The sequence below is a fragment of the Anser brachyrhynchus genome (genome assembly GCF_964034855.1).
Source record: "Anser brachyrhynchus genome assembly, chromosome: 12".
Classification (NCBI taxonomy): Eukaryota; Metazoa; Chordata; class Aves; order Anseriformes; family Anatidae; genus Anser; species Anser brachyrhynchus.
Window position 1 is genome coordinate 5,277,385 of NC_137707.1, and position 11,688 is coordinate 5,289,072.

Sequence of the window (11,688 nt, forward strand, 5' to 3'; positions counted from 1 at the left end):
CTCATGTAAATCCAACTTTCAGAATGTTGTTACAATTTTACCATCATCCTCTTCTCTTGCATCAGGGCTGGGAACAAAAATGGGCTCAGATGGCCAGCAGTGGTCAGCTCTCCAGTGGAGCATTTCCTTTGTTTGGACATTCAGTTTTGCAATCTGAATCGTTGTGGACAGAAAAGAAAAATGTCAGTGACCCAGACAATGGTTTATTCCAAAGGTACGTCGTGAACAGACTGCAGGCATGGAGAAGCAACGCTAAGAGTTAAGGAGCAACGAGGCATGTGGCATCACAAAACGGAAACGCTTGGAAAATGTTAAACTTTGGAGTCGTGTTTAGTGGCTGCATAAGCATAAAATGATCTTTTAATTTCACAAAGACTATTTTACTTCAGCTGTGTCAAGAGACACAGATACCATTTCATTAGATTACAATTGCATATGGGCTTTAAGTGTTTTACAAACACAAATAGGTCATAAGATCTATTTACCCTGCATCATGGGTAAATAATACTCTCACTATACAGAGGAAGAGTACATGGCACCGAACATGCAAATGACTTGCCCCAAATTACTGCAGTTCTGTTGTAAAGCAGGAAACAGGATTTAAACCTTCCAATTTCTAATCCTGTGTACTATTTTCCTTTTGTTGTGATATTTATCAATATTAAATAAATAATATTTATAAATATTTATCAATATTTATCAAGACCTTCTATTGTTAACTAGGGTATATATGCCAGAACAAAGGCTACTAGAAGTGATGTAAAGGTTAAACCAATGGGCAAGAATGCCACACAGATACTGGTACTAACTGAAGGAACAGCGTGCAGATTTTATCTCATTAATGGGTCGTGTGCCTGACGAAACCAGCTTCCAGTGGGGACACGTGACATTCTCACCTCAGTTCTATTAAGGGCTTTTCTCTACCCATCCAGATACAGTTTTCTTCTTTTCCCTTTTGATGTTTAGTCAGAAAAATAACTTCACACAAAAATGAAATATTCAGGCACTGGAGGAAGAATCTTCTATCCAAGGTGACAGCAGTTTTGCTTACAGACTTTATAGAAGGATCATACGTGGTTGTTGCTGTGACTGCATTCGTTAAAGACTAACTGATGTGAAAAAAAATCTTCTAACAGCACTTTATATTGCTGTTTATATTTGACAAGCAGGGATTATCTGCACTGGAAATCACAAACTTGCATATTTGCTTGAGCTACTGTCAGATGTGCTGCAATAAGTTTTCTTGCATCATGCAGAAATCCAGCTTTATTTTGTAATCAGTTGTGATAATTATATAGAAGAACCCACAGCAATCTCAATTTGCTCTCAGAACAGTAATTATAAAGAGTGAGTTTGACTGTACAATACTCTTGCCTTCAGCTAGTAGTACTTTGCATCTTAATCTATTTGTTTTCTAGGCTGTCTCCTGAAAGGCTGGTATCGTGTACACAAAGAATGCATTTACTATCCTCTAACACTCAACTAGTTCTCTAGCAAAAGGTAAAGCTTTCTGAAATATTTGATATTATTACAACAAGTTCTTTTTTTTTTTTTTTAGGTTTCCTAAGGGGAAAAAATATTTATTACAGATGTGTGTCTGCCTAGTACTCTTCTTCCTTTCTCTTACTCTCTTTGTAGCTTTTGGTACGTTACAGAAGTTCAACCTAATTTAGCAGAAAAGTGAGGGTCTCAGTAACTGTAGTGTTCAGAAGACTCGGTGGCAATAAAAAGCTGGACGAGGAAGCCTGAGTTTATTAATACTTCATAAGGGAAATGGTACTACATGAGCTTACCCGTAGGAGAATTTAGGCATTCCATATTTTCCAACTGTGAATGACTCACCAATGGGAAAAGTTTTGACAGAAACCAATTCACTGTTGAATGCAATCTCAAGTCATACCCATAAGAAAGTGTTTGCTCTTTATTGTTCCCACAGTTTGGCTCAGGGAGGCTGTTTTAATCATACAAGTACGCTAACGATGTCCAACTTTTCATTTCCCTGCTCTCAAGTGTTGAAGTTTACAAACATAGTACACAACTGCAGTGTTGTCACTTAGAAGCTTTAACTTGATGTTGAAAAAGGGTTTTGCTGTCTGGAAAACCAAGGTTAACAGTTTCAGCCCTGGCCTCAGAACCACACACTTTCAATTTGCATGCATGAAAGCAGATGAGGCTATATTTTGGGCCAGACTAATAAACCATGGTTTACTAATAACTGCTTAAATTTGATTTGTGTTCCATAAATACATTTCCTGACTTTGTACATGTTAATGATACCTTTGTAGGAACTGGACTCCACTGGACTTCTGTTGCATAGACGTATTTGTATTTTTTGCCATTATATCCATAGTTGATTTGAGGCAGTTCTATCCCTAGGTATAACAAAGGCCAAGACTTAGGAACAAGAGAAGAAACATATTTCAAATGTACATTTACATGTGCCAATTTTCAGGAAATGTTACCCTATGAAAAATTCTGACAGTATTTAAAACTGGTATTGCATATATTTTATATGTCTGAACTTCTAAAAAGCCAGGGTTGTTGGTTCAAGAATGACAATTTTTCATTCTTAGGGATTCATTGTATTGGAAATTATGAGTGTTGTTTCTTTTTTTTTTTTTTTTCGTAAATACATCAATCCGATGTGAACATCTGAGACATAATTAGAGGCTACCATTCAAAGAAATGACTTTCACTTTAAGTAAATATATACTTTTTGTATATTCCTGTTAACACACATACACACACGCTCAAGTTTAAAAATCCACTTTCAAAGGTAAACTTCATAAAATACATAACTGAAGTTACTGCTTATAACAGACCAATTTTACTCCTCATAACAGGTAGATTTGTAAGCCATATTAGTAACTGTAAGATCAGACTTGGGACCCTCCAACAACTGTTAGGCATTATTAGAAGGAGCTGTTAGGCACTATTAGAATGCACCTATGTGTAAGTGTGTAAGAGAAAGTATTTGTATAATGGATATGCCTCACCTTCACATAATATTTCAGGTTGGCAATATATGCTGCCATCTTTCTCTTTTACAGCAGTTGCGGAAGTTGGAAGTGTGACTAAATTAGAACCTACTTCTGCATCCTGAAAGAGACATATGCTGAAAACGTAATGTGTTTCTATGAATATGCTTCTAATTTAGACCTTTCATCAGGTTTGATATTAATATAGACAATTAGGGGGTTAAACAAATATTACAGCTTCAATAAGCTCCTTCATAATGGCATTTATCCTGTAACATTAGATTCTGACCTTTTCATTAAAAATCTTAATATATCATCATGTAACCATTTTGAATTACACTGAGCATTTAGAAAGGTTTAGATACACATGGTTATGTTCCAGAAACACAATAAATAGATTACGTAGATTGCGAATTTGGTAGGAATTCCCACTAAAAGTCACCAAAGGTTAGTTTTTTTTGCATCTGCTATTAATCGAGTGCAAAAATAAGCGTGATCCATTCTTGTTTTTAACACTATTGCTGAATTCTTAAGATTGCAGGGTAGGTAGGATAGTTGGCACGATCCAGCACATCTTTTGCTATTGCTACATAACTGTTTTTGAGACATGAAATAAAGCAAGATTCTAGGATGTAAAAGCAAAAGTATTATCCATTCTAAATGTATCAAGCAGAAACTTGCCCAAGTTGCTGGGCAGTATAAAATCTTCCCTGCAAGCAATGATGTAAAATTATGTTTTAAATTAAATTGAAAGATAAGATCATTCTTCTTTCTGGTAAACTCAAACTTAAATTAAATCTTCTAATTTTAATAAAACTATTGCAACAGTGGAGAATGTGAATATATTGTATATAGGCTTCCAGTAAAGTGGAAGAAACAGATTGTGCAAAACCTCATGCATGCCTTTCTAACCAACAGCCAGGTTGATATATCTGCTCATATTTGATAGCATGTTACAAATAGTTGCACAGGTAAGGAAATTATATATGCTCAAAAGCCCTTTTCTCCATAAAGAAAGGCATCAGAACCTAGATCCACATAACTGTATGTCCAACTGCTCCTTGCCATTTCTCACAGTACATACGCAAAACAAAACTCCTGCACACTTTGTGAATATGTTATTTTTAAAGAATCAGAATTTTGCACAAAAGGGCTGGCAACTAATAATTCACCCATTTTTCTAGTTGATAAATTTTAAATTACTGATCAAAGAGCAAGTTAAAAAACCATTTTCTTCCTACCTTGTCATACTGCAGAGGAACAACAAATCGCTTGCAGGTTGGTCTGGAGGTAAGCTTGTTGTTCTCTTCAAAGTCTTTAGTCAGTTTTTTTAAGTAAAACATGTCATATAAGCTATTGTCTGTGTAGGCAATAACATCAAAAATAACGTGGCCATCCTCTTCATAAGCATTTACATGGTGATAAAGCACCAGAGCATCCGTATAAAACTTGGTGGATACATCTTTTTTAGTCTTCCTGTCTACAAAGTGAAACCATGTCTGAAAGGCAGCAAACATTATTTAAAACCATTAATGAATGATCAACAAACAGTTATTTAGGAAATTGTTTTTCAACAAGTAACCATCTACATTCTAAAGCACCTTCTGTCTCTACTGAAGCATGTTAAGAATTCCAGATTTGCTGCCAGAAGGCAAGAACTTCCAGCCTAAAGACCAAAAAAAAGTAGGAGTAAAATGAGTGCACAAGTGCTCTAAACTCATTTCACTGTTGCAAATTACTGTTTGGACCAGGCTGAGGATAGAAGTTTTCCAGTGAACCTGGAAAATCCCCTGGCCCATTTTTCATTTAAATTACTTTGTCTTAGTCCAGAGTTTGTACTATTCTTTGCTGGTGCACTCGACCCCAGCATGCACCACTTGTTCATGGACACAAAATGTGGAAATAAGATCTTCAGAAAACACTTTTTTTCCCCCTCAGTTGCCACAATGAATTCAGGTTTCTCCACCAGTCTGGCTCTCCTATGTGATGCAATGGATCTAGAGCAGGCTTCATCCACACTATACAGTGTTCTGCTTGGAGCAGGAGCAATTCTATGTTTGGGATGCTAGTGCAGTTTTGATTTTCTCTTCTGGCACATATTATTTCTAACAATGCCCAACTATCCTCTTTCTCAAGCACTTCAGCATCAGTATTTATTTGTGAAACTTTGGAGATGGGAGAAAATATTAAAAAATGCAACTTCTAATAAAAAATATGAAACATGAAAGTCAGTTGATGAAGAAAAAAGGGTTATTACTTAAATCAATGAACCAGATGAAAGACAGAACAGTGTGGAAGAGATTACTGGCCTGGCTGACTCCATTGCTCAGCATTAGAAAAAATACCTTATCGTCCTTATGGAAGGCAAGGCAGGAAGCCCAGTTCACACCTCGGATGTAAGCAGTTGCCATTTTGACTATATCCAGTTTGAATGGCTGCTCTACGAACACAATATAGTTCTCTGTGATTCCAAAGCTATGGTAGTAGCTTGGTTGAAGCAGCGAGCGAGAAGGGATGGAGCATACCACTTCCAGGTGTTTAAAACAAGATTTCTTCTTTTCTGTTTCTGAACATAAATGATAAAAAATAAGATTACATTTACAATAAATTCTAATTCAATCTTGTGCTTGGATTTTTCCCACATAAGGAGTAGATAAGAATAGGTTCCTCTCAGTTTTATTTGCATTTTCATGTTTAGAAAATGGCTTGTTTCCTTCTGCAGAATTAACATAGAAGGCTGCATTTGAGTGAAGCAGCACAGTAGTACCACAATGCCAGATCCATTCAGACAGAGACCTCTTGTCTCAGTATTTGACTCCACTGATAAACATTTTCAGAAGTTCCAGAAGGATAAAGCTGTTCAATTAAATCAGCAACTTTACATGGGGTTTCAAATGCCCCCATGGTTTTGAACTTACTTTTACGGAGATGTTCCTGTTCGATCTATAGTGACTTTGTTTGAGCCACAGCTAGGAATAACAAACATCTTTCAACTACGGAAAGTCTCTTGGTTGTGCACACATGAGGACAGACATCACATTAGCAGCTGGTTTTAAACCAAGCATTGTCTTGAAGGAAAAAGAGCAAGTGATTTGCTCTGTGAACAAAGGATGATATTTCAGCAAACCCTACTGTAGGCCAGGTTAGAGAGGAAATAACTCCATATTAGGTACTATTTGGTATTATGCTTCCCTATAATCACTGTATAAGTATTTTAAGAGCATTTTCATTTATCAAGAAAATTGAATTTTACTACTTCAAACTGTAGAACACTGCCTGACACACAAATTTTTTTCTGTTCACACCCCCTCTACACATCACAACACAAGGTATGGAAATTCTTGTAGAAGAATTAGTTCACTCTAGTGAATATCTAGTGATAATCAAAGTAGAATTCTCCTAAAAGCAAACTCTAAAAGCAAAGATCTTCACACTGAAACATCCTGTTTATATAGTATTCAAGATGAACCTTTGTAATAGCATATACTCAGACAGGCTAAGCAGTTAACACTAAGTTCACACTACATTAAAATTAAGAAAATAAGCATTGTATGTTTGTGGAAGAGCTGTACCATCTCCCTTTGACCTCAGAAGAAAAGAAACTGCTAACAAGTTTCTAAAAAATACTGACAAAAGCCAGATCTTACCTGGCACAGAGGAAGGAATCTTAAATAAAACGTATTTTGTTTTCCCTTTATCAACAATTGAAGTACCCATGTTGAGAATATTTCCAGCACTGTCATAGTGTGGATGAGAAGTTGCCACATTTACAGCTACGTATTTGTTGTAGTCAACCTGGCAAATGATACAACAGGAGATTTTAGAACTGCATAGGAATATTTAAATTAATCATAGCTAACACCCCAAATCCACCAGCCTTTCAACACTGATTAAAGCCTTCTACTGATGCCACCCAAATGCCTTGAAATTTCAACACTTCAGTCAAATGACTTATGCAAGTACTCAAATGATTTCCTAATTCAAGGCTAAAACAAGGTACAAAATCTGAATTGCATTCATCTCTTCCTTGCAGCCACATAAGACAACAGGAGGATTGGCTAAAGAAGCTACTCCACAGATGCCCATTTCATCCTGAAAGCAGTTTATTTAATAGCACTACGAATCTAGCAGTTTTCTGGAGAAAAAGATTTCTATTCAATTTAAAGCTTGGGAATTGTACTTAAACTGTAATGCATGATAGGAAAACTCAATGCATATTTCAATATGTCAAGATTTGCTTTTAATAATATCTTGCATAAGGTATTTGAAAAGTAATCATATATAAATGACCTACTGAATTGTTAATTATGTAAATCACTTGATTAACTACAGATACATAATAATGGCAATCATCCAAAATAATCACATCATAAGCACGATATGTGGTATTTTGCCTGCAATTGCATACAATTGTGAAACTGCACAAAGCCCAGCTTTTCCCTAAACTGCCTGTGATTTATTTTTGAGCTCCTGAGTTCTTAAATGAACTGGTATCTTCATCGTTTCACTTTACCAGAATTTCAAAAAAAGTATTCTGTGCTAGTAAGGAAATAGTAGAAAGAGAAAAGTATCTTTCCAGCTTTGTGTACTGATTCCTATAAATCAGCCTGAAACTGTATTCATTAGAAGGAACCAGAATGACACACAGCCATTTAATACCTTCTCTAGAGTCTCCAGAGTCTGTGGATTAATTTTTCTGATGAAGTTAGTCTCACTGGTAGCATAATAATCATCCCCAGATTTCATAATGTTGATCAGGCAGTTGTCTGTGAACTCGGGAATGGTGTGAGACAAGTATGAGAATGCCCTGCAGAGAGGAAAGTTTCATATTGGTTCATTAGATAAGCTGCAGCTGCAGTTGATTTTACCCCATACGAAGCAGAAGTCACCCTGCGCAGTGTGGGCTGTGCACAGTAGCAGGGTAATGGAGCTGGGTCTGTCTCTCCCCTGCTGTGTCCTCTTCTGGCAGCTTTTCCACTGCCTTAGTGGACAGCGTGAAAGGCAGAGGAGATGAAGTTCTTCAACACCCTTAGCCTGGGGGAGGATTAAGGACATGTATGTATGAAACTGTTTTTCCATGCACAAATGGACGTTCAGGTCCAGTCCTGCCAACAGCTGTGAGATAGCCACTGTTGTATCAGGATGGGCTAATTACAAGCTCTCCTGTGCATACCTCATGAGAATTTGGCCTAACAGTTTCTACCTAAAAGTTATTAGGTTTTTCAGGGTGTGCCCTCATAAAATAAATTGATTTATATACTCATTGATGGTGTATTTTTGTTTTCAGTATTATTCCTTATCACAATTATGATTTTAAAGCAGATCTGATTTCACATCTTCTGTGACAGTTCTTACTAGTGTAGGATTTTATCATACTCATTTGAAACCAAGACAAAGTTGCTCCTATCCCTTATAGACTTAAAATGCCAGTGTTATCCTATTACTGCGGAAAAAAGAAAAAAAGCATCTTTTATCAGAGCAACAACTCACAACGTATCAAAGTTATAGTTATTTTGCAATAACTATCCATGTTTATGGTCTTACCAAGCATGTAATTTGAGGTCATTAGATGTAGTTCAGCCAGGAATAAAAGATGGATGAACTACTTGCATTTGCCAGGGAACATGCAAAGGCAATTTTACAGGCTCATAAATAGCCTGTCATCCTTTCTAACACTATGAAAGTAGCTACTGCAATGACCCCAAGCGGCTGTGATTTTGAACATAAGGTTAGCTCAGGTCTTTGGGCGCAGTACTTCAAAGCACTGCCTGTGACTCAAGAAACAACTGAAAAATTTCTTCACTTTCTTTTAGGGGGCAGGGGGCGCAGAAATGGCCTTTAATACAGCTTTATTTATTTATTTATTTATTTCAGTCATGGATGATTTTCATCTTTTTGCAGAATAAATTTTGAATTAATACTTTCCCCATCTCTTCATCTTTTCCTTTTCTTGCTGCTTCTCCCCTTACAGAATATCAATATAATAAAATTCCATGAAACACCTGGAAAATACTTGTTTTTTCAAAACTACAATGAAATCTACTTGCAGTAGTGAATAAAACAGACAATATTACTGATGAAGTGGATTGAGAATATTTGCCTTAAACTAACCCATAGAGCGTATGTTACTGGATGTATCTCCTGGCCTCGTCAGTAGTTGGTAATTGTAAATTTACAAAACAGATTTCATGTTTGTATATATGCGTCAAGGGTAAACAGAAAGACATCTGTGCTGGAGAGAGAGGTAGATAGCAGAATCTTGTTGGAAAAAGCATTGCTTACTTGGCAAATATGTTTTTGCATGGATCTGGATAAGCCATAGTTCCAAACTCAGACACCACGATTCGGTTTGCTTCTATATTGCAGTTGTATGAGTCACTTCGGAGATACTTACTTCTGTAGTAGACTTCACCTGACAAAGGTCAGACAGGTTTCAATCACATTTCATACTGAGCTCTTTTGAAAATTACCACAGACAAAGCCAGAGAAAGAACCTGTCAAGCAAATATCCTTTAGCAAAGCAAAGCTTGCTGTGGCCGACTCACCAGCCACATAACACCTACGTGTACTATTTTTTTGCAGGGTTATAGCCAGACACCTGGAACATTTTAATGCTAATCAAACTTAAAAGAGAATTAGCAATGTAAAACACCAAGATTTGGCTTGTTGAGCTTTTTGTAAACTGACATGCAATAACTTACCATTTTTAAATGTAAAGCTATGCAGCAGAGCCAAGCCATCAAACCAGTGGTTATATTTAGTGTCCCCTACTGTGTGTATCCCTGGGCCATTTCGGAGAAGTATCCCTTGCAACCAAGTGGGCAACTGACCTGCAAACAAAAATGACATTTCAGTATTCATTCATTTAGGGAAGGGGTATGCTACAGGACAATTTTCCTAAGGGCATAGGCTTCATATAGGCAGATGGACTATAGGTGTAAGTCCAGATTTGTAATAGCATATAATTACGTTTGAGTTTTAGCTAACTAAAATATGACCTGATCAAAAATGTGGCACTAGTAATATTCCGCATAAATATAAATATATGAGATTACCACATGTACAAGAGATTGCTGGAATGTAATTTGCTAAAAAACAGGAAGTAAATAAAGTTGGACCTTTCTTCCTTGCACTCAGATATTAAAGTGACGTGTTTAAGCCCTTTTATTCATGCCAGGAAAAGCTGGAGCTTATCAGAAATAAACATATTTTATAGGATATATGACTTGTACTGCCCTTCAGTATAACTATTTAAGCTTTAGGCTAAATGAATTCCAGTAAAAAGTTCTTTAATTAAATTACACAGCATATTGTAGTGTCATTTTGGGAGTGCTTTTGTGACACTAGTCATAATGTTGGTGTTTTGAACACCAGTAGAACCAGTAGAAATATTATACTGAAAATGTGTAAGTACTATTAAGGTTTGAATACAAAATGTTCCTCATCAAATCCCTGCAAGAAATACATTAGCTATCATTTGACATAGAGAATAACAACAATTAAAGAATGTATTCAGGGTTAAAGAGCTGAGCAGAAGCATATCAGATATGAAATTAAAACCTTCACTTGCTTCTTTGTGTGTATGCCTCCTGAGGGAATATTTATGATCACATACTACTTTTCCACACAATTTCTGCACTGAACATTGTCTCTACATAAAAAAGCTGCTTAGAAATTTAATTCTCTTTACGGTTCAGTTTGTGAGCCCATGTCAAGTATGTCTTTAATAATTCTACCTTTAATAATTTTACCTTTGCAACAGATAGAAATGTCCTCCCATGAAAATATTCAATTTTGTCAAAGTTGATGCAGTTGTGGAGAAGTAGCAATGGTTTTGTGGTACGGCTTTCTGAGATCCTAAAGGGACTTTGACCACTTTCCAAGAGAACAAATCCTGAATTTTGACCATTGTAAGTAAGGGAGGCAAGGATGTTTGCCATTTCTTCAAATAAATGACATTAAGCATAAACCATCCAAATGCAAGGAAGGATATACAGTAAAACCCAGCTTTGCATAAATATATTCTAAGTCAGGATAGCCGACTAATATTGTGTGCCACAATACTCACACAACTTCATTACAGTTACAGATCTAGAACACATTAGGAAGAGAAAAAAATGTTGACACAATGGATTTGCATTTTATTATTATTGCATTTTGCAATAGTTTCGAAAACCAAACATTGGGTAAATGTTTGTGACCAGCACATGAAAAGACTCCTTTGGAGGAAATAGATTTAGAAAGAAACTAAATATTCAAGGTAGATACATATTTTTTGCTTGGCTGATTACTAAACATTAATTACTAAACAAGTTTAGTCTATTGTTATGCCTCAAATACAAGTGTTTCTCTTGTTGTCACTTCCCTTTCTGCAGTTTTCTGTTATTTGCAAACAGAAGGTTGTAGATTCTGCATTTTCTCCAGAACTATTGGCAACTGCAGTATGGTGAGTGTAGTCTTTTGTGCTCCTACCCTCTTACCAATGTCATTTAAGACTGTAAATCTATACAGTAAGCATGAACTGCTGGTCATGCACCAGCAAACCTTTTGGTAACATTGAGTTGAGGCTAACTGCATGTGTTTTGCTGCAACCAGTCTTCCCTTCCCTCCAGCAAAAATATGATACTTCTGCTGCATTTCAGGTCTTGTGGGATCATTTCTGTTTTGGGGCACATCATTCAAGAAAAGCAGATATTTCTGTAATTCACTG

The 11,688-nt window shown here is 36.3% G+C and overlaps 1 protein-coding gene across 2 annotated transcripts in view; it reads right to left on the bottom strand.

Moving 5' to 3' along the window:
• Positions 1 to 11,688, bottom strand: part of BCO1 (beta-carotene oxygenase 1) — a 46,419-nt gene that overhangs the window by 2,737 nt on the left and 31,994 nt on the right. For both annotated transcript variants that reach the window (XM_080552472.1, XM_080552473.1), the window contains 9 exons: positions 9,680 to 9,808; positions 9,261 to 9,390; positions 7,638 to 7,785; positions 6,626 to 6,773; positions 5,324 to 5,544; positions 4,220 to 4,477; positions 2,997 to 3,099; positions 2,278 to 2,372; positions 42 to 153 (listed from right to left, as the gene is read on the bottom strand). In XM_080552472.1, the coding sequence (XP_080408598.1) occupies positions 42 to 153; positions 2,278 to 2,372; positions 2,997 to 3,099; positions 4,220 to 4,477; positions 5,324 to 5,544; positions 6,626 to 6,773; positions 7,638 to 7,785; positions 9,261 to 9,390; positions 9,680 to 9,808 (1,344 nt within the window). The remainder of the gene's footprint in view (positions 1 to 41; positions 154 to 2,277; positions 2,373 to 2,996; positions 3,100 to 4,219; positions 4,478 to 5,323; positions 5,545 to 6,625; positions 6,774 to 7,637; positions 7,786 to 9,260; positions 9,391 to 9,679; positions 9,809 to 11,688) is intronic.